Source organism: Pseudophryne corroboree, chromosome 6 (assembly GCF_028390025.1).
Source record: "Pseudophryne corroboree isolate aPseCor3 chromosome 6, aPseCor3.hap2, whole genome shotgun sequence".
NCBI lineage: Eukaryota > Metazoa > Chordata > Amphibia > Anura > Myobatrachidae > Pseudophryne > Pseudophryne corroboree.
Genome location: NC_086449.1, coordinates 269006347 through 269029400, shown reverse-complemented (window position 1 = coordinate 269029400; position 23054 = coordinate 269006347). Strand labels below are relative to the sequence as shown.

The window sequence follows — 23054 nt, the reverse complement described above, 5'->3', positions numbered from 1 at the left end:
AAGCAGATGGCTCCGCCGCATACTTCACACCTAAGAGGGAATTCTTCGACTATCCCAGGAGAGACAAACGAAAGGAGAAAAGGTGGGTTAAATAAACAGAGCCCTACGTAAGGTGTGCACTATAATGTGTAGTGACCGATACGATTAAAATAAACTTTCTGGAGCAGCGGAGACCTGAACCAGCAACGCTGCGCTGTGGGACAGGAGTCTTAGCCCTAGGCTATAGGAGTTCTCCTTAAAGTTTTGTTTGGATTCAAACCCCTGTTCAGATACCCGCTACTAGCGTACTGAGCCGCAGCGCTATTTGTCTTATGCCTTACACGCATTCCACAATTACAAATAGCATTAGTAACTAGTGACAACAAGGAATAATAAAGGGAAGGCAACACCCCGCCCTGTATTTAGTGTACCGCTAATTAAGGTGCACCAGATGTTTCTCTGAGGTTCCGCTGGCTTTTCAAAATGGTGACCAGCCTGTGAGAAAGATGGGGGAAAATGTTATGTGCAAGATGTTGTTATTAGAAAACATTGCGGAAGTAGCCTACAGCACCTGGTATTCCCAGGCGGTCTCCCATCCAAGTACTAACCGGGCCTGACCCTGCTTAGTTTCCGAGATCAGACGAGATCGGGCGTGTTCAGGGTGGTGTGGCCATAGGCTTTTATCCCCTATATCTGGTATTTTATGGATTTATCTATATACATACCTACACGCACTTAAATATATATATCTATATATATACATGCACAAACATAACTATATATGTATATATACACACACACCGTAGGTAAATAAATACTGCACAGTAGATCCTTTTAATTATTATTGAGCTGAGTCCCAGCTACTGTAATAGAGCAGGTTCCCTGATTTGCAAGTAGGAAAATGCTGGGTAGAGGACTCTACTGCAGGAGGAATGTATCTATATTTCAGCAGCCTGAAGTATCGAAAAGTTACAAATCCCAGAGCTGTTGCCTAGCGACGGGGAGACCTGGGAGCCCGCTGAGTAAAGCAGGTTAACTGTTAATATACCTGGGACTTTATTTGTATTTGTCTCTGAGTATGCAAGATTAGCCCACTGGGCTATAGGAGACACTGCAAATATGAAGCCAGGTCTGTGCATGGAGGAAATGGCCGCCAGAGTGAAACTCCTCTGGGCTATGCGATAAAATCTATATAGTGGATAACTGGATTAGTGCTGAGCCACTCTGACTATATCACATTCTCCTCAGCACCATGTGCATTAAACTCACATAAATGCCTATTACACTATAACAGTGGCCGGGGAGCGGAGAATGCTGAGCCCGCTGTACAGAGCGGGAGTTAGCTCCGCCCCCCGGCTATGGCGCCTTATTGCAAAACTAAGCGGGAAGCGAGCTGTACCCTCCGCTGGGCCTGCGAGTCACCGCCGGGGAGCGCTGAGCGCTGAGCCCGCTATACAGCGCTAGTAGAGCCCTGTATCTGCTAGCCGCCGCCGGGGAGTGTTGCGCTGAACAGAGCGCGAGTCGCCGCCTGGGAGCAGGGAGCGCTGAGCTCGCTCTACAGAGCGGGACTTAGCTCCGCCCCCTCCGTACAAGGCGCCAAATTTAAACATTGCTTTGCGCTCGAGCGGGATCCCTGTGCCGGCTCTGTGAGTCGCGCTGAGTGGGGATCTGTGCGGGGGGTGCGGGGAGCTGGGGGAGCAGAGGGTTATCAGAATGACACACACCCGTTTTTCAGTCAGGGTTGTATAAACACATACTCAGCCTCCCCCAATCATCCTGTCTGTTTCTCCATGAGGAGGACAGGTAAGGATACAATAAAGTACATTACAGCCCCAGAGAGCCCTTCTGGAGTGGGTTGTACAACATACATAGCCACCACAAATAAAGTATACTTCACTCACCACTGTGTTCTTGGTGGATCGGCCCCGACACACGCCGCACGCAGCGGCGTCCAGCCGGAATCTTCTGTGGTGGGGTGGTCCCGACACAAGCCGCACGCAGCGGTGTCCGACCATTTTTTGATACTCACCGCTGCCATGCTGCCGGAATCTTCTGCTGGATGGAGTGGCCGCGACACGCGCCGCACGCAGCGGTGTCCGCCAACTCAGGAGAGCTCAGTGTCTCCCTCAGCCGGGGCCCATCCCTAGCCGCACGCAGCTGCGATGGGACCCCGCCGGCAGCTCCCACGGTGCAGACTGGCAGTGGCAGAGCTGCCAGTCTGTGAGTGTGTGTAAGAAAAATAAAATAATAAAGAAAAAAGAAGAAAATTCTTCAGCTAAACCCAAGTGAACCAGCTACCTCGGGCACTTAACTAAGACTGGCTTGGAGGGGAGATAGTAGGGGAGGAGCTAGCCACAGTGTGAGAATTTTTAAAGTGCCAGCTACCAATACCACCTACTATCTCCCCATTGTAACTACACTCCAGTGGCCCCTAGTGGATGAAGGAGAAAATACGGCGTCTTCTTATGTTGAGAGGCTACCTGGGGTAAAAATGTGGATTTCCCAGCAGTTGCCGTGGCCACTAGGTCTGATAGACCTACCCCAAATAACTCCTCCCCTTTATAAGGCAATACTTCCATATGCCTTTTGGAATCCGCATCACCTGACCACTGCAGCGTCCATAACCCTCTTCTGGCAGAAATGGACAGCGCACTTACTCTTGATGCCAGTCGGCAAATATCCCTCTGTGCATCACGCATATATAAAAATGCATCTTTTAAATGCTCTATAGTCAGTAATATACTGTCCCTATCTAGGGTATCAATATTTTCAGTCAGGGAATCCGACCAAGCCACCCCAGCACTGCACATCCAGGCTGAGGCGATTGCTGGTCGCAGTATAACACCCGTGTGAGTGTATATACATTTTAGGATATTCTCCTGCTTTCTGTCAGCAGGTTCCTTTAGGGCGGCCGTATCAGGAGACGGTAGTGCCACCTGTTTAGACAAGCGTGTGAGCGCTTTATCCACCCTAGGGGGTGTTTCCCAACGTGCCCTATCCTCTGGCGGGAAGGGGTATGATGCCAATAACCTTTTAGGAATTATCAGTTTTTTATCGGGGGAAACCCACGCTTCATCACACACTTCATTTAATTCTTCAGATGCAGGAAAAAACTACAGGTAGTTTTTTCTCACCAAACATAATACCCTTTTTAGTGGTACTTGTACTATCAGAAATGTGTAAAACATTTTTCATTGCCTCAATCATGTAACGTGTGGCCCTACTGGAAGTCACATTCGTCTCTTCATCGTCGACACTGGAGTCAGTATCCGTGTCGGCGTCTGTATCTGCCATCTGAGGTAACGGGCGTTTTAGAGCCCCTGATGGTCTTTGAGACGCCTTGACAGGCACAAGCTGAGTAGCCGTCTGTCTCATGTCATCAACCGTCTTTTGTAAAGAGCTGACACTGTCACGTAATTCCTTCCATAAGCCCATCCACTCAGGTGTCGACTCCCTAGGGGGTGACATCTCCATTACAGGCAATTGCTCCGCCTCCACATCATTTTCCTCCTCATACATGTCGACACAATCGTACCGACACACAGCACACACACAGGGAATGCTCCGATAGAGGACAGGACCCCACTAGCCCTTTGGGGAGACAGAGGGAGAGTATGCCAGCACACACCAGAGCGCTATATATATATATATATATATATATATATATATATATACTGGGATAACACTTTACAGAGTGTTTTTCCCCTTATAGCTGCTGTTTATATTATTACTGCGGCTAATCAGTGCCCCCCCTCTTGTTTTACCCTTTTCTGTAGTACAGGACTGCAGGGGAGAGTCAGGGAGACGTCCTTCCAGCGGAGCTGTGAGGGAAAATGGCGCCAGTGTGCTGAGGAGATAGGCTCCGCCCCTTCTCGGCGGACTTTTCTCCCGCTTTTTTCTGGAATCTGGCAGGGGTTAATATACATCCATATAGCCCTGGGGGTTATATGTGATGTATTTTTGCCAGCCAAGGTGTTTTTATTGCTGCTCAGGGCGCCCCCCCCCCAGCGCCATGCACCCATCAGTGACCGCAGTGTGAGGTGTGCATGAGGATCAATGGCGCACAGCTGCAGTGCTGTGCGCTACCTTGTTGAAGACTGATGTCTTCTGCCGCCGATTTTCCGGACCTCTTCTTGCTTCTGGCTCTGTAAGGGGGCCGGCGGCGCGGCTCTGGGACCGGACTCCGAGGCTGGGCCTGTGTTCGGTCCCTCTGGAGCTAATGGTGTCCAGTAGCCTAAGAAGCCCAAGCTGGCTGCAAGCAGGCAGGTTCGCTTCTTCTCCCCTTAGTCCCTCGATGCAGTGAGCCTGTTGCCAGCAGGTCTCACTGAAAATAAAAAACCTAAAACTATCTTTTTTCTAAAGAGCTCAGGAGAGCCCACTAGATTGCACCCTGCTCGGTCGGGCACAAAAATCTAACTGAGGCTTGGAGGAGGGTCATAGGGGGAGGAGCCAGTGCACACCAGGTAGTCCTAAAGCTTTTCTTTTGTGCCCAGTCTCCTGCGGAGCCGCTATTCCCCATGGTCCTTACGGAGTTCCCAGCATCCACTAGGACGTCAGAGAAATCTTGGTTAGAGAAAGTGGAGAGATATAGTGCCAGCCAATTAGCTTCGATCTAGCATATTACAGGCTGGGTTTGAAATATGACAGGAGCTGGCTGGCTAGTCATACTTGCCTACTCTCCCAGAAGTTGTGGGACGCTCACGATTTTTGGGTAGCCCCCCGCACCCCTGGAAGAGTAGGCGGCTCTCCCACATCCCACCCGCTTCCTAGTGAAGCGGGCAGGAATGGGATCTTAACAGGGGAATCCTGGCGCCGTATGTAGGGGGTTGGGCTAAATGACATGAATTGTGATATTTTAGCTCTCACCCCTCCCAGCGGACCCGCAAATCACAGTGATTTCACAGTGCTGGGGGCAGGGCCTAATGACACGAGCAACCGTCCCCAAAATGTGCAGCAGGGTCTCCTTTCTGGGCTTCTAGGAAACATCAAAAGTAGGCAAGCATGTGGCTGGTGCTTTAACTCTCTCCAAGGCTTAGTACATAGGCCCCCTAATTTGGTACAATTCTTTTTGAGAAAAACATTAGTTTATTGTACAAGGTGTAACATGTTATAAAGCAAATGTCACTCCTTTAACTTCTGATAAGCACTGAGCATAATGAAATCTTTAACCTTATATACCAAAAAAAAAGTGGGTATGCATGTATTGTATAGTAGTATTAGTACTGTGCCAAAAATGGGTGTTTACTAGACTTAGGTCGACAGTGTCTAGGTCGACCACTATTGGTCAATAGTAAGTAGGTCGACAGGAACTCTAGGTTAACATGTACTAAGCTGACTTATTTTTTTTGGCGTCGTTTTCCTCGTAGAGTAACCGAGAACCCCAATTAGTGCACCGTGTCCCCTTGCATGGCGAACAAAGGTTACCGTTCCCAATTGTAGTCCATGTGGATCGTAAAGTATGAAAAAGTTAGAAAAAAAAAAGTGAAAAGCACATGTCAACCTTTTGTCATGTCGACCAATAGTGGTCTACCTAGAAATTGTCGACTTCGAGACTGGATCCCGCCAAAAATACCACTACGGCCAATAAAACCACCACTCAACACGGCCGCTTGGGTGAAAACATATGACCCCCCTACTGTCGTACATCCTTTAAAATGTCCTGCCTACACATTTTATTCGGAAATATAGTGAAGTTCTCAAGGTTCGTCAGTCATCCTATAAAGTTTCCCTAATTTAATTAGTGTGTTTCTTAACTTGCAGTACCAGACCTACATTATTCGGGTTCATTCAGATAAGTGCTTTCAAAGAAGAGCAATGGACTTAGGGGTCTATTCATGTATAAAACGAAAACAGAATTGCTACTTATCACTATACATCGCATCGCTTCGATGCGATGTATAGCTGTGATAAGTAGCAATTCATGTATACTTACCCTTTCGACGATGCGCTGCGGTGTCTGGGGCTCCTGCGGTGATGTCATCTCCAGCGGTCCTTCCCAGCGATGCGCGGGTCCAGCGGCGGGTCCCTTTGCGCATGCGCAGGGTGTTGACCTCCCGGCAGGCCTCAGTGGTTGCTGGGAGGTCGGGGGGCGGAGCCAGCGCGAGGTGCAGAGCAGCGATCAGAGAAGCATTGAGCTTCCCTTATGTCTCCGCACTACAGTTCAGGTTACGCCGTCCTGAGATGGCGAACCTGAACTCCATGGAGAAGCGGAAAGCAGAGCTTTCCGCACCTTCATGAATCGCATTCACCATACAAAGGTATGGTGATGCGATTCAGCCACAGAGCGGGGGTGCCGCTGGGGAAGTCAGGGACTTCTCCACGGTAACCCGCTCTGTGAATTGCGGTAAGCAGAGAAGCAAAACAGGGCTTTTCTCTGCTGCATGAATTAGTCCTCAAATAACAAAAAACAACCAAGACATGCTAAGGTATAGCGATCAATGATGCCTGATCCCTTGGTGTGTCAATAGCACTTTGGGATTAGGAATAATGAACTTGTATAGGATACATAAAATTTATGACATTTTGTAACACCTTCTGAATTTATTTTGTTTTTACTATAGGCAGGCAGCATATTATAATGGTTAACAACTGGGAAAATGTCTCCTTAGTTCAGTTGAATCTCAATCTGTACTAGGACATGATGCGATATAGCAGAGCGCACCCCCTGCAGAAAGACCGCCTGACACTATTCTCAGCATTGATCCAAATACAAATCTGCTTCCAATAAGACCACCAGTGACTGACACCAGCCATGTCTCAGGGGTACTGGGTGATCACTTTATTTTATTCTATGATTTGCATTGTTAGGGTGCTGGGTGGGTTCTGCCTCCTTCCCCCATCAGACAGCGCAGGACAGGGACACACACAGTGCTGCTGCTGCCCCCCACTCACCCAGCAGCTCGCCCACCATGAAGAGCAGGTAGAGCACGGCCGCCAGCCCCAGCCGCCTCTTCACCATCCCCTGCCGCTTCCTCTCCCGCTGCTGGCTGCAGCTCTCGCACGGATCTGCCCGGCCCGGGTGCGGGGAGTCCCGCTCGAGCAGCGAGTCGTCATCCGAGGACAGAGCCAGGGTTCCCCCGTTAACGACCGGGACATCATCTGCCACCAGCACCCGCAGCTTGTTGAAGCGGGGCAGCCCGTCCTCCTCTTCGTCCGCCGCGTCCGGGTAGTCAAAGCCGGCGTCATCGCTCAGGTATGGAGGCTGGTCCCCCCTGTGAAGCTTCAGCCGGACAGCGCTCCACCAGGCGTGAGGCCGCCACATGGCAGCCGGGAGTTTGGGGCTTCTGCACTGACGGGAGACGTCCTGCCACCCGCTACTCAGGCTGCTGCTGCCCCGGGGACTATGACTGACACCGCCACTTCCGGGTGCATCTCGCGTGCTCAACAAACATCGCGTCACATGACGCGGGGACAGCCGGAGGTGCACGCGCAGACCTCTTGCGCCTCACGTGTTACGAAAGGAGCGCGCGGAGAGCTGGCGTCATGTGATGAGGCTGGGGAGCGCATTGGATCGGAGTGGAAATGAATTTACGTGATGTGGTGGGGGCGATTGCTCCGTGCCAATTCAGTGTAATGTGTGCTCCACAGTAGTAAGCGCAGCGCAAGTGGTGCGTCAAATAATAGGGAGATATCATACCAGCGTGGAGCAATACAGGGCTGACACGTCTTGTTGCCCCGTCATTGAGCAGCTGTTGGTGCCTATAACTGGCTGCAAGAACCTGCTGGGATCTGCAGTTGCTAAAGCGCTGGAGACTGAGCATTATAATTACACACAGTGACACCGCCGTGCTGCCCCAGACACCCGCTGGTAACAGAGAGAGACCTCTAGCGGCAGAAGTACAACTTTCAGTTCTAATTCAACAGTAACTTTTTTTTTCCCCCCTCCAAGCTTTATTAACAGCAGCCTGGGAGCTACAAGGATGGTGTCTGGCAGAGACTAGTTAGCGATCAGTTTCTTCCGGGGTCTGAGCTCCGCGCATCACATGCCCCAGGCTGGCTGCGCTGGGAGTCAGATGTATGTGTGCGCTCTCGCCAGACTCGGAGTGAGTCGCCGCCGGGGAGCAGCAGCAGGACGACTCCATGGAGGAAGCGGGGAAGGATGATGGCCCAGCAGCTAGCACCACACTCCTCCGGGGCCACAGTGCTGCAGCAGCAGGTAGGGGGTGCACACGCTTGGCTGTAATCAGCCACACGCGGGATTTCTGAGGTGCAAAGAGTTTATACCACGTCCAGACAGAAAAATCTGAAATTCCCAGGTTTTTTTGGTTTTGTGAAGCCGGGAAAAAACCGGGTTCCACTTCCTGACCCCCTTTCACACAATACATTTAACCCGGATTATTCCCGGGCCGACCCCTTTCAGACAGAACCCGTGTCAGCCCTGCAATAGACTTGTGTGTCATAAGAAATGGACTGGACTGTTTTTATGGCACACAGGGATGAGGTCATGAAAAGTGGGTGGTGACCGCTCACTGCATTGCATTAACCATGGTCGACGAGTTACGGCTGAGTAGCCTGGAGTTCTTGCTGTTTTTTGCTGTTCCTCCTTCCAGTGCGCCATGCTGTCTCTCTCATCCGTGTCCCCTGCAGCACTATTGTGACCTCAGACGCCAGCGCCACGCCGGCTCAGCCAGTAAGAGAGACCCTGCTGCTCAGCCAATCGCCAGTGGCCTGCCAGCTCAGCCAATCAGCGCTGTTAACCATGACCGATTTCTAAAATCCCGGGTCAGACCCTTTCAGACAGCCGGCAACCTGTGTACGATCTGGGAAAAACCCAAGTAGAAACCTGGGTTGAGGTCCCGGGAATTCAGCCTGCGTTGACCCTTTCAGACAGAAAAAATCCTGTGTCGACCCTTCCAGAGCCGGGAAATGACCGGGTTCTTTTCTCTGTCTGAAAGGGGTATTAGTGAGTTGTCACTGATCTCTCACCATGTCGGCCATAGCCATACTGTACTCGCTGTGTCAGGCATAGCCATACTGAACTTACCATGTCAGCCATAACCATACTTACACCATTTCAGGCATAGCCATACAGTACTTAGTGTCAGGCATAGCTGTACTGTATGCACCGTGTCGGGCATAGCTGTACTGTATGCCCCGTGTCAGGCATAGCTGTACTGTATGCCCCGTGTCAGGCATAGCTGTAATCTAAGCCCACCGTGTCAGGCATAGCTGTAATCTAAGCCCACCGTGTCAGGCATAGCTGTAATCTAAGCCCACCGTGTCAGGCATAGCTGTAATCTAAGCCCACCGTGTCAGGCATAGCTGTAATCTAAGCCCACCGTGTCAGGCATAGCTGTACTGTAAGCCCACCGTGTCAGGCATAGCTGTACTGTAAGCCCACCGTGTCAGGCATAGCTGTACTGTAAGCCCACCGTGTCAGGCATAGCTGTACTGTAAGCCCACCGTGTCAGGCATAGCTGTACTGTATGCCCCGTGTCAGGCATAGCTGTACTGTACGCCCCGTGTCAGGCATAGCTGTACTGTACGCCCCGTGTCAGGCATAGCTGTACTGTACGCCCCGTGTCAGGCATAGCTGTACTGTACGCCCCGTGTCAGGCATAGCTGTACTGTACGCCCCGTGTCAGGCATAGCTGTACTGTACGCCCCGTGTCAGGCATAGCTGTACTGTACGCCCCGTGTCAGGCATAGCTGTACTGTACGCCCCGTGTCAGGCATAGCTGTACTGTACGCCCCGTGTCAGGCATAGCTGTACTGTACGCCCCGTGTCAGGCATAGCTGTACTGTACGCCCCGTGTCAGGCATAGCTGTACTGTACGCCCCGTGTCAGGCATAGCTGTACTGTAATCCCACCGTGTCAGGCATAGCTGTACTGTAATCCCACCGTGTCGGGCATAGCTGTACTGTAATCCCACCGTGTCGGGCATAGCTGTACTGTAATCCCACCGTGTCGGGCATAGCTGTACTGTAATCCCACCGTGTCGGGCATAGCTGTACTGTACGCCCCGTGTCAGGCATAGCTGTACTGTACGCCCCGTGTCAGGCATAGCTGTACTGTACGCCCCGTGTCAGGCATAGCTGTACTGTACGCCCCGTGTCAGGCATAACTGTACTGTACGCCCCGTGTCAGGCATAGCTGTACTGTACGCCCCGTGTCAGGCATAGCTGTACTGTACGCCCCGTGTCAGGCATAGCTGTACTGTACGCCCCGTGTCAGGCATAGCTGTACTGTAATCCCACCGTGTCGGGCATAGCTGTACTGTAATCCCACCGTGTCAGGCATAGCTGTACTGTAATCCCACCGTGTCAGGCATAGCTGTACTGTAATCCCACCGTGTCAGGCATAGCTGTTCTGTACGCCCCGTGTCAGGCATAGCTGTACTGTACGCCCACCGTGTCAGGCATAGCTGTACTGTACGCCCACCGTGTCAGGCATAGCTGTACTGTACGCCCACCGTGTCAGGCATAGCTGTACTGTACGCCCACCGTGTCAGGCATAGCTGTACTGTACGCCCACCGTGTCAGGCATAGCTGTACTGTACGCCCACCGTGTCAGGCATAGCTGTACTGTACGCCCACCGTGTCAGGCATAGCTGTACTGTACGCCCACCGTGTCAGGCATAGCTGTACTGTAATCCCGCCGTGTCAGGCATAGCTGTACTGTAATCCCACCGTGTCAGGCATAGCTGTACTGTACGCCCACCGTGTCAGGCATAGCTGTACTGTACGCCCACCGTGTCAGGCATAGCTGTACTGTACGCCCACCGTGTCAGGCATAGCTGTACTGTACGCCCCGTGTCAGGCATAGCTGTACTGTACGCCCACCGTGTCAGGCATAGCTGTACTGTACGCCCCGTGTCAGGCATGGCTGTACTGTACGCCCACCGTGTCAGGCATAGCTGTACTGTACGCCCCGTGTCAGGCATGGCTGTACTGTAATCCCACCGTGTCAGGCATAGCTGTACTGTACGCCCCGTGTCAGGCATAGCCATACTGCCTTTCTCCAAATCTACACAAACACTGATTGACTCAAACTGTCATGCCGACCATACGTAAATGTAACACAACTCACTTTATTTATGCAATAAGAAACAATGTAAACTTTATCAGAAAAACATATACTGTATCTGGGCTGATATGGATGGTAATGGCAGGAATAAATGTCCAAGCATTAGCACCATATTTACGCCACTATAAACGACTCTATTTCAGCCACATAAATAATACTGGGGAAATGGTTGATATAGTTACTACGGCCCATATACATATGGGTATATGGGTCGCACTCACGTTTTGATCATAGTCCATCCGCTGGGGTGTCATCCAAAGAAGTTCTCACGAACATTTCTATATACTGCCCATATACATATATAAGAGTCCCCAAGTTTGTCAGACAAGCCTGTACTATAATTTTCAGATCCTTCATCTGGTGATATATGCACCAAAAGCAGGGTTTAAGGTGAGCCGGAACGGTGTGGAACTCTGTTCCGCCAGCTCCATTTGGAGACTGAAATGTTGTGCCCTATGGAGAAAAGAAATGAAAACATTAAACTGGTTATGCCCCAGCAGTGTGGGAAGCTGTAGAGATGGGTATGTGATCTATAGCGATCTGAACTACTTGAAAAGCATTGATGACAAAGTGAGGTTGGGAGATGAATGGAGAGATTTTATTTGTTTTGATGGACATGTTGATATCCTAAAATTAGTTGGTATGGGTTTAAAGTAGGTGGAAAAGTTGTCAATCCTGGCTAAATGAGAATGTCAAGATTAATTTGTTGTTTGGGTGCACATGCAAACAGGGTTTAGCCACGTAAAATGGCTAAACCCATCTGAAGTCCTGCCGATTTAGCACACATTTCTTTTCGCACCTCATGAGGCTGGGAAGGGGTGGCCATGCTCTTTTGCACTGGCCGTCACCCACCCAGGAGTCTTCAGGATCACTTGCAGCTCCTCCTCCGTGACTGGACTGCCTGCCCCCTGTCTTGTGCTGGCTAATATAGTTTAAGTGCACCACACAAAAGAGTTAAGATGAAATTCAACATTTTAAAAATGACGATAATATAAGGGGATGCAGTTAAAATGCAGGCTGTCGGGATCCCGGTGTTCAGGATATCGACGCATGGGTGTCCACGACACCCCTAGAGTGGGAATAGATCATGTGGCAAGCCTGCAAGGGGACTCTCGCCCCACTGCCGACATTTAGGCGGCTGGGATGCCCCTGTCGTGATATTGACAGCCGCCATCCCGTCCGCTGGTAAAAAATCTGTAATCCACATGCGTAATATGTGTAATAGCACCACTATGGGGTGTTAGGAAAAACGTGATGTTGTTGGCTGCAAGATGCTAAAGTTACAACTATCTCAAAGACTCCTCGCGTTCAACTGACGCTTAGTGAATTGCCCTCCTAGTGTCAGCATTTGGAGTCTGTATTGTGCGATGTGCAGTATATTCTGTTAGGATGAAAAAAGACGCAACGGGGCAGATGTATTAACCTGGAGAAGGTATGAGGAAGTGATAAACCAGTGATATGTGCAAGGTGATAAAGGCACCAGCCAATCAGCTCCAATATGTAAATTAACAGGAGCTGATTCGCTGGTGCGTTTATCACCTTGCACTTATCACTGGTTTATCACTTCCTTATGCCTTCTCCAGGTTAATACATCTGCCCCATTGCTCCTTGTGGTACCAAACAAAAACTCTGATTTATAATTCTAGCCCTTTATTGCTTTTCAAAATATTACTGATTTGCAATGTATTAATCAGGTGTTTGTGTGGGTTTCTCTAACGTCCTAGTGGATGCTGGGACTCCGTCAGGACCATGGGGAAAAGCGGGCTCCGCAGGAGACAGGGCACATCTAAATAAAGCTTTTAGGATCACATGGTGCGTACTGGCTCCTCCCCCTATGACCCTCCTCCAAGCCTCAGTTAGGTTTTTGTGCCCGTCCGAGAAGGGTGCAATCTAGGTGGCTCTCCTAAAGAGCTGCTTAGAAAAAGTTTTTTTAGGTTTAAATCTCAGTGAATCCTGCTGGCAACAGGATCACTGCATCGAGGGACTTAGGGGAGAGATTTCCAACTCACCTGCGTGCAGGATGGATTGGAGTCTTAGGCTACTGGACACTTAGCTCCAGAGGGAGTCGGAACACAGGTCCTCCTGGGGTTCGTCCCGGAGCCGCGCCGCCGATCCCCCTTACAGACGCTGAAGACGGAGGTCCGGAAAGCAGGCGGCAGAAGACTCCTCAGTCTTCATGAAGGTAGCGCACAGCACTGCAGCTGTGCGCCATTGTTGCTACACGTCTCACTGATTCAGTCACGGAGGGTGCAGGGCGCTGCTGGGGGCGCCCTGGGCAGCAATATTAAATACCTTTAGTGGCAAAATAAATACATCACATATAGCCATTAAGGCTATATGTATGTATTTAACCCAGGCCAGTTTTCTTAAAACCCGGGAGAAAAGCCCGCCGAAAAAGGGGCGGAGCTTATTCTCCTCAGCACTCAGCGCCATTTTCCTGCTCAGCTCCGCTGGTGAGGAAGGCTCCCAGGACTCTCCCCTGCACTGCACTACAGAAACAGGGTAACAAAGAGAAGGGGGGCATAATTTGGCGATATTGATATATTAAAAGCGCTTATATCAAAAACAACACCTTCTAGCGTTGTTTATATACATTTATAGCGTTTTTGGTGTGTGCTGGCAAACTCTCCCTCTGTCTCCCCAAAGGGCTAAGAGGGTCCTGTCTTCGATTAGAGCATTCCCTGTGTGGCTGCTGTGTGTCGGTACGTGTGTGTCGACATGTATGAGGACGATGTTGGTGTGGAGGCAGAGCAATTGCCGGTAATGGTGATGTCACCCCCTAGGGAGTCGACACCGGAATGGATGGCTTTAGTTATGGAATTACGTGATAATGTTAGCACATTACAAAAGTCAGTTGACGAAATGAGACGGCCGGAAAACCAGTTAGTACCGGCTCAGGCGTCTCAGACACCGTCAGGGGCTGTAAAACGTCCCTTACCTCAGTCAGTCGACACGGGTACCGACACAGATGAATCTAGTGTCGACGGTGAAGAAACAAACGTATTTTCCAATAGGGCCACACGTTATATGATCACGGCAATGAAGGAGGCTTTGCAGATCTCTGATACTGCTGGTACCTCAAAAAGGGGTATTATGTGGGGGGTGAAAAAACTACCTATAGCTTTTCCAGAATCAGAGGAATTGAATGACGTGTGTGACGAAGCGTGGGTTAACCCAGATAGAAAACTGCTAATTTCCAAGAAGTTATTGGCATTATACCCTTTCCCACCAGAGGTTAGGGCGCGCTGGGAAACACCCCCTAGGGTGGATAAGGCGCTCACACGTTTATCAAAGCAAGTGGCGTTGCCGTCTCCTGATACGGCCGCCCTCAAGGATCCAGCAGATAGGAGGCTGGAAACTACACTGAAGAGTATATACACACATACTGGTGTTATACTGCGACCGGCAATAGCCTCAGCCTGGATGTGCAGTGCTGGGGTAGTGTGGTTGGATTCTCTGACTGAAAATATTGATACCCTGGATAGGGACAGTATTTTATTGACTCTAGAGCAATTAAAGGATGCTTTTCTTTATATGCGAGATGCTCAGAGGGATATTTGTACTCTAGCATCAAGAGTAAGCGCGATGTCCATATCTGCCAGAAGAAGTTTATGGACGCGACAGTGGTCAGGTGATGCGGATTCCAAAAGGCATATGGAAGTATTGCCATATAAAGGAGAGGAATTATTTGGGGTCGGTCTTTCGGACCTGGTGGCCACGGCAACTGCCGGCAAATCCACTTTTTTACCTCAGACCCCCTCCCAACAGAAAAAGACACCGTCTTTTCAGCCGCAGTCCTTTCGCTCCTATAAAAACAAGCGACCAAAAGGACAGTCTTATCTGCCGCGAGGCAGAGGAAAGGGTAAGAGAGGGCAGCAAGCAGCCCCTGCCCAGGACCAGAAGCCCGCCCCGGGTTCTACAAAGCCATCAGCATGACGCTGGGGCTTTACAAGCGGACTCAGGAGCGGTGGGGGGTCGACTCAAGATTTTCAGCAATCAGTGGGCTCGCTCACAAGTGGACCCGTGGATCCTGCAGATAATATCTCAGGGTTACATGTTGGAGTTCGAAAGGTCTCCCCCTCGCCGGTTCCTAAAGTCTGCTTTACCAACGTCTCCCTCAGAAAGGACGTCGGTTTTGGAAGCCATTCACAAGCTGTATTCTCAGCAGGTGATAGTCAAGGTACCCCTCCTACAACAGGGAAAGGGGTATTATTCCACACTATTTGTGGTACCGAAGCCGGACGGTTCGGTAAGACCTATTCTAAACCTGAAATCCTTGAACCTGTACATACAGAAATTCAAGTTCAAGATGGAGTCACTCAGAGCAGTGATAGCGAATCTGGAAGAAGGGGACTTCATGGTGTCCCTGGACATAAAAGATGCTTATCTGCATGTCCCAATTTACCCCTCACACCAAGGGTATCTCAGGTTCGTGATACAAGACTGTCATTATCAGTTTCAAACGCTGCCGTTTGGTTTGTCCACGGCCCCTCGGGTCTTTACCAAGGTAATGACCGAAATGATGGTTCTTCTACGAAGAAAAGGCGTATTAATTATCCCTTACTTGGACGATCTCCTGATAAGGGCAAAGTCCAGAGAACAGCTGGAAGTCGGTGTAGCACTAACCCAGGTAGTGCTTCAGCAACACGGGTGGATTCTGAATCTTCCAAAATCTCAATTGACCCCGACAACTCGTCTGCTGTTCCTGGGAATGATTCTGGACACGGTTCAGAAAAAGGTGTTTCTCCCGGAGGAGAAAGCAAGGGAGTTATCCGAACTTGTCAGGAACCTCCTAAAACCAGGAACTGTGTCAGTACATCAATGCACAAGAGTCCTGGGAAAGATGGTGGCTTCTTACGAAGCGATTCCATTCGGCAGATTCCATGCACGGACATTTCAGTGGGATCTGCTGGACAAATGGTCCGGATCGCATCTGCACATGCATCAGCGGATAACACTGTCACCAAGAACAAGGTTGTCTCTCCTGTGGTGGTTGCAGAGTGCCCATCTGTTAGAGGGCCGCAGATTCGGCATACAGGACTGGGTCCTGGTGACTACGGATGCCAGCCTACGAGGCTGGGGAGCAGTCACACAGGGAAGAAACTTCCAGGGCGTGTGGTCAAACCTGGAGACGTCCCTTCACATAAATATACTGGAGCTAAGAGCGATCTACAATGCTCTAAGCCTGGCAAAATCGCTGCTTCAGGGTCAGCCGGTGTTGATCCAGTCGGACAACATCACGGCAGTCGCCCACGTAAACCGACAAGGCGGCACGAGAAGCAGAAGAGCAATGACAGAAGCTGCAAGGATTCTGCGCTGGGCGGAGAATCATGTCATAGCACTGTCAGCAGTGTTCATCCCGGGAGTGGACAACTGGGAAGCAGACTTCCTCAGCAGACACGACCTTCACCCGGGAGAGTGGGGACTTCATCCAGAAGTCTTCCACATGATTGTGAACCGTTGGGAAAAACCAAAGGTGGACATGATGGCGTCTCGCCTCAACAAAAAATTGGACAGATATTGCGCCAGATCAAGAGACCCTCAGGCAATAGCTGTGGACGCTCTGGTAACACCGTGGGTGTACCAGTCAGTGTATGTGTTCCCTCCTCTGCCTCTCATACCAAAGGTACTGAGAATTATACGGAAAAGAGGAGTAAGAACAATACTGGTGGCTCCGGACTGGCCAAGAAGAACTTGGTATCCGGAACTTCAGGAGATGCTCACGGAGGATCCGTGGCCTCTACCTCTAAGAAGGGATCTGCTTCAGCAGGGACCTTGTATGTTCCAAGACTTACCGCGTCTGCGTTTGACGGCATGGCGGTTGAACGCCGGATTCTAAAAGAAAAGGGCATTCCAGAGGAAGTTATTCCTACCTTGATTAAGGCTAGAAAGGAAGTGACTGTACAACATTATCACCGCATTTGGCGGAAATATGTTGCGTGGTGTGAGGCCAAGAAGGCTCCAACGGAAGAATTTCAATTGGGTCGATTCTTACATTTCCTGCAAGCAGGATTGTCTATGGGCCTAAAATTGGGGTCCATTAAAGTTCAAATTTCGGCCTTATCAATCTTCTTCCAGAAGGAATTGGCATCAGTGCCTGAAGTACAAACTTTTGTCAAAGGTGTACTACATATACAACCCCCAATAGTGCCTCCAGTGGCACCGTGGGATTTGAACGTAGTTTTGAATTTTCTCAAATCTCATTGGTTTGAGCCTCTAAAATCGGTAGATTTAAAATACCTTACATGGAAGGTAACCATGCTATTGGCCCTGGCTTCAGCCAGGAGAGTTTCAGAGTTGGCGGCTTTATCATACAAAAGCCCATATCTGATTTTCCATTCGGACAGGGCAGAACTGCGGACACGTCCTCATTTTCTCCCTAAGGTGGTTTCGGCTTTTCACTTGAACCAGCCTATTGTGGTGCCTGCGGCTACTAGCGACTTGGAGGACTCCAAGTTACTGGACGTTGTCAGAGCATTAAAAATATATATTTCAAGGACAGCTGGAGTCAGAAAATCTGACTCGTTGTTTATATTGTATGCACCCAACAAGATGGGTGCTCCTGCGTCTAAACAGACGATTGCACGTTGGATCTGTAGCACAATCCAACTTGCACATTCTGTGGCAGGCCTGCCACAGCCTAAATCTGTAAAGGCCCACTCCACAAGGAAAGTGGGCTCATCTTGGGCGGCTGCCCGAGGGGTCTCGGCATTACAACTTTGCCGAGCAGCTACGTGGTCAGGGGAGAACACGTTTGTAAAATTTTACAAATTTGATACTCTGGCTAAGGAGGACCTGGAGTTCTCTCATTCGGTGCTGCAGAGTCATCCGCACTCTCCCGCCCGTTTGGGAGCTTTGGTATAATCCCCATGGTCCTGACGGAGTCCCAGCATCCACTAGGACGTTAGAGAAAATAAGAATTTACTTACCGATAATTCTATTTCTCATAGTCCGTAGTGGATGCTGGGCGCCCATCCCAAGTGCGGATTGTCTGCAATACTTGTACATAGTTATTGTTACAAAGATCGGGTTATTACTATTGTTGTGAGCCATCTTTTCAGAGGCTACTTCGTTTTTTGTTATCATACTGTTAACTGGGTTCAGATCACAAGTTGTACGGTGTGATTGGTGTGGCTGGTATGAGTCTTACCCGGGATTCAAGATCCTTCCTTATTGTGTACGCTCGTCCGGGCACAGTACCTAACTGAGGCTTGGAGGAGGGTCATAGGGGGAGGAGCCAGTACGCACCATGTGATCCTAAAAGCTTTATTTAGATGTGCCCTGTCTCCTGCGGAGCCCGCTTTTCCCCATGGTCCTGACGGAGTCCCAGCATCCACTACGGACTATGAGAAATAGAATTATCGGTAAGTAAATTCTTATTTTCTTATGGATGATCTACCTTCTAAAAGCACACTGATTGTTTTATCGGCTACTGCTGGTCTCTTTTGTTGCTGTCCATGTAGTAGGGAATTTATACATCAGTGGACCAGTGACTGAGAAATATTCTCTGCACTGTACTGCATAATATGGTGGCATGATATCAATAATCTGTGATCATGTGTGTTCAGAAGTTCTGGAGAAACATTCACGACACTTAAAACTGACCACCCAAGCTTATTGCTATCTGCAGATTATTGAATGCAGCCTGAAAGTAATGTAAACCACATGTCTGTTTCCTCTGATTGTGTTTTCCTTTCTATGCTATGTTAATATTGCACAGGGACAAGTAATGAAGCCATTGATGAAGGGTTACCAGAAAATCTGCTGTCTCTCGACTCAGCTGCTGTAGAACAGCTTAGTGAGGGGCTCATTTCCCACTACCTTCCAAACCTGCAAACTTCAAAGCTCGCCCTACAGGAACTCACGTATGTATAGCACTATACCATCCAAGTGTAAAGTGTCCCTGTGAGGACATACAGATTTCGCATACTTGCATAAGCCATGTGAGCCTCCACTTATGTATATGATGCTGTGTGATGTTTCACTCAAGGCGGGTACACACGGAGAGATCCGTGCTTAAATTCTAAGCAGTCTCACCAGATTGCTTAGATATTAAGCACGGATCTCTCAGTGTGTATGCCCATAGCGATAGCGATGCGTGGCGCTATCGCTGACTCTAGATCTGGCATGCAAGCCAAATCTAGTAGATTGCTCTAGTAGACCGCATGCAAGCCAAATCTAGTAGATTGCTCTAGTAGACCGCATGCAAGCCAAATCTAGTAGATTGCTCTAGTAGACCGAATGCAGGCCAAATCTAGTGGATCGCTCACTTTACTGCTCGACCCCCACCCCCCTTTCCCTCGCTCAGCACACATTGCGCTGTATGTTGAGCTGGGGGGAGAGATGTGTGCTGAGCGGTCGTCTGTGATAGCTCGGCACACATCTCCCTGTCTGTAAGGTTAGGCACCCACAAGGGAGGGTTTGGGTACTTTTAGAGGGGCTGTAGGGACTCTGATGATTGGGATGCCTTTGTCTATATTCTGACCATCTGCATCCCGTCCATCAGTATATCATACTGGCCTGGCACTCCCTAACAGCTGCTGGCTGCCATGCAGGTCGCACAAGCGATAATATACAAATGACAAAATGCTCAATCAATTCATAGGTAGCAATATAAGCTGAAAAAGGAGGAGTTAACTAAAAATGGGAAAAAAATAATACCTCTGCTACTGGTAATAGCATGGTTCTAATGCTAAACAATGAGAGTACCCCCAGTGGGTCACATTTTTCTCAGGATTTGCAGGTATCCCAGGTCACCTAGATTAATACTATAATTTCAGCTTTAATCAGGGACTTATTACATTAATAAATAGGCCTTGCTATAGAGCATGAAATCACTGCATGACTATTCAAGGACAATTACAGCTAAATACAATTACAATACAGTTGCAAACCGAGCTCGATCAGAGATTTATATGCCTCACTCAGTAGACTACTTGGGTCTACATCAAAGCAGCCTGACAGACTTACTTGGTCTAGAAACGTTGTATAAAATAAAAAAAGTGGCATCTCTTCCTGCATTTATTTCTTACCAAAAGCATTTGGTGGATTTTGAGATACCCTGTACTTGCACGGGGAGGAAGGGCAACATGGTTTTAATTGTGTTCTAATGGTAATATGTGTTTTGTTATAGGCAAAATCAAGTGGTTTTATTAGACACCCTTGACCAGGAAATCTCAAAATTCAAAGAGTGTAATTCAGTTCTCGATATCAACACTCTGGTGAGTAATGTATAACTTCATGCATTGTTTAGTTAGGTGCGCCCGGCATTGGTGAGAATTCCTACATTTAGTAATATATTTCAGTCTTAAGGGGATATCCTATTAGCAGCAGTACTTTACCAATAAAAATAGGTTCGCCAGGGAGCTCTCCTCTTAGGCTCGATGCTGGCGTCCTTATTCCCCGATACTGGCATTTATCGGATATTATACCTCCCGTGCCTCATCTCCGATAAGCAGCCACTCAAGCCACGATAACACATGGGATTGGGAACTTATCCCAGTTCCCATGTGTTTTCATGCGATCACGGGTTAATGTTTGGCCATTTAAAATGGCCTCTAATTGGATTCTGTGATCATGACCATCGGTCATAAAACGCAATGTCCATCTGTTTTATTAGCCAAAAAGGCATCAGGGTTAATTGGATACCCCTCATAGACTTTGTTCAAGTATTAACCATTGTGAATTCTGTTGGTTTGATATTTGCATGGTGGCATATTTCGCTAAATAAAAACAGCCCTCCAAGTAATCTTCTCCCACTACCTGTCTACACTCACTCCTTACACTGGAACGTCTTTTGTTCTTTTGGGTTTACTTGTTAAATTATGCTGTATTTTAGTTTTCAGAAGCCAAGTATTACCACAACAAGCTAGTGAATATTAGGAAGGAAATGATGCTGCTTCATGAAAAGACATCAAAATTAAAAGTGAGTTTGAATTGAAAAATGAGATGCTTAGTGTCTGGTGCCCCCTGTGATGGCACGCGTTCCTCCATACTGCTTTCTTAAGAACATTAGTTTGGACCACGTAATGGAGCATGAATTTGATCTACTTGTGGTGTTATCCGTTACAGATAATTTTCTTTTCTTGTTTTCAGAAGCGTGCACTGAAGCTACAGCAAAAAAAGCAGGAGGACAATCTAAAGCAAGAACAGCAACGAGAGCGCGAGCTTGAAAGAGAGAAACAGTTGACAGCTAAACCAGCTAAAAGGACTTGACATGCAGAGGGCATCTCGGCCAGTTCTTGTACTGCACCCGATATCCATTTCTTACTCCTAATCAAGGAAAATAAGATCTGATAGTTGGAAGGAAACAGAGTATTGCCTGCCTTATATATCTTTGTTGAATTTAAGTATTTAGTATGTTTAGTTGTTTTTTTTTTTTTGTTGTTTTTTTATTTATTTTAACAAGCCACTTTCATGCTTACATAGTTTGCACTGTCTAGAATCTTAATTCAAAGTGCACTCCAAAATTGCATGGTCATGGCATTTCTGTATGACAGTCTATGGAAGAAGCCTAATCTGGTACTGAAGTGTCTTCTAACCGAATATATTGTCCCAGGTACACATGGGGTATAAACTGTTGTACCGGAGGTTGCATGTGACACTTGTTTGATGTGTTTCCTGAACCAGAGATTACATTTCCGTTATCTGTGATAGCTGAGAACACAGAATCATGTAGCCAGTGACATGGCCTGAAGCCATCTATACAGTGCACTAAATCTCCCATAACACCTAGCTGCAACCTCTGCAGCAATGCCCCATGGACGCACACATATATCTCCCATCTCTCCGTTAGCCTGTAGCAAGAATACAACCATCTGCACTTAAACTGTTAATATAATCATGCCCGTCCATTCAAGATTTCAAGCAATGATTATCTATCAGTGGATTATAATATTGAAACCATGGAAAAATATTCATATAGCACTTTAAATATGGAGAGGGCTAATTGTGCTCAATAGCACAATTGGATCTCTCATAATCTAACTTATATAGAAGCACATAACCCTGTGCTTCTATAGAAGTTAGAGTTTTGGTTGGTGCTATGTTTTGTTTTTTTATACTTACATGATTCCACCCCCACAAAAAAAAAGAACGTCATGCAATTTTAACCTACTGTATTAGAACAATTCACATGAACTATTTCTTTTTCATCCATAGGGGGCACTGGAGTACTCTTGGGATATGGACGGCTTAAGCAGAACAAGGGCACTGAATATTTAAATTTAGTAACTCTCCTTCCCTCCATATTCCCAGAGTACCTCAGTGTTTTTTCTGTGCTCATAGTAGCAACAGGCACGAGTGCTAGCTCTGCAGCACTTATACTTATTTTATTTTTTATTCTATTTTTTATTTTTTCTAAACTTTATTGCACATCCCTTCCCCCCCTTACCAAAAGGCGTGGGTCCGGGATAGTGGAAGCTGCTACAAGCAGCTGCTGGCGTGTCGGTCCTCACTACAGAGCACCCTCACAGCCAAGAGCAGAACTACCTGCAGGAAGGCTGGACGGAGCTTACAGAAGAAGCCCCGTCATAGCCCCTCACCACAGGCGTCCAGGTATGTTGGGGGACGGGGCGGTCAGCTCACGCTGCTGCCCCGCTGTGTGGGGAACACTTTACTTTGTGCGCCGTCCGCCGCTTACAGTACTGTGACACCGCCGCTGGTTAGTGTTTTAAGCGCCCGCCAGAGCCGCTCAGACCCGCCGCACACAGCCCCGTACGCCGGCCGCACTTTCGCCCACTGCATACCGCCTCTACACGGCTCTATAGAGCGCTCTCCCCTGCTCACTGTACCCGCTCCCAGGCTCCCTGTAAACGTTCCCCAGCTCAGTGTACCCGCTCCCCGCTGGAATAGACAGCGGTACACGGAGGGGGGTGGGGTGGAGAGAAGTCTTCTCAGGCAGCGCAGCTGCACGGGGGGGGGGGGGGGGAGTGTATGATGCCCATAGCAGCAGCAGCAAGGGCTGCATGGGTTGTAAGAATTGCATGGGCTATTAAGCCTTTATTAACAGGGTTTGGTATTAACATATTTCCAGGTTATACATGTCTTT

At 48.7% G+C, this 23054-nt stretch overlaps 2 protein-coding genes and 1 non-coding gene across 4 annotated transcripts in view; 1 reads left to right on the top strand and 2 right to left on the bottom strand.

Annotated features, from left to right (window-relative positions):
* Positions 1-7393, bottom strand: part of SLC30A4 (solute carrier family 30 member 4) — a 61551-nt gene extending 54158 nt beyond the window's left edge. Inside the window, exon 1 of the mRNA XM_063926010.1 lies at positions 6871-7393. Coding sequence (XP_063782080.1) covers positions 6871-7240 — 370 coding nt within the window. The 5' untranslated portion in view covers positions 7241-7393. The remainder of the gene's footprint in view (positions 1-6870) is intronic.
* On the bottom strand, positions 539-657 carry LOC134937647 (5S ribosomal RNA). The gene has a single exon (XR_010180577.1). It is a non-coding gene; the product is annotated as a 5S ribosomal RNA (ribosomal RNA).
* A 76-nt stretch (positions 7394-7469) lies between the features above and the next one.
* On the top strand, positions 7470-21354 carry BLOC1S6 (biogenesis of lysosomal organelles complex 1 subunit 6). Of its 2 annotated transcripts, XM_063926012.1 has the most exons (6): positions 7470-7786; positions 7868-8134; positions 18726-18870; positions 20139-20226; positions 20844-20930; positions 21101-21354. In XM_063926012.1, exons 2-6 carry the CDS (start codon positions 8059-8061, stop codon positions 21218-21220), a joined length of 516 nt encoding a protein of 171 aa, XP_063782082.1. In that variant the 5' UTR covers positions 7470-7786; positions 7868-8058; the 3' UTR covers positions 21221-21354. The 2 variants fall into 2 exon arrangements, with proteins under 2 accessions (XP_063782082.1, XP_063782081.1); XM_063926011.1 differs by having other exon boundaries at positions 7470-8134.
* The last annotated feature ends 1700 nt before the right edge of the window (positions 21355-23054 follow it).

Coding starts and splice junctions, on each gene's coding strand:
- BLOC1S6 (XM_063926012.1), top strand. CDS start 8,059: ATGGAGGAAGCGGGGAAGGATGATGGCCCAGCAGCTAGCACCACACTC. Junction 8,135..18,725: donor CCACAGTGCTGCAGCAGCAG/GTAGGGGGTGCA, acceptor AATATTGCACAG/GGACAAGTAATGAAGCCATT. Junction 18,871..20,138: donor CTCGCCCTACAGGAACTCAC/GTATGTATAGCA, acceptor GTTTTGTTATAG/GCAAAATCAAGTGGTTTTAT.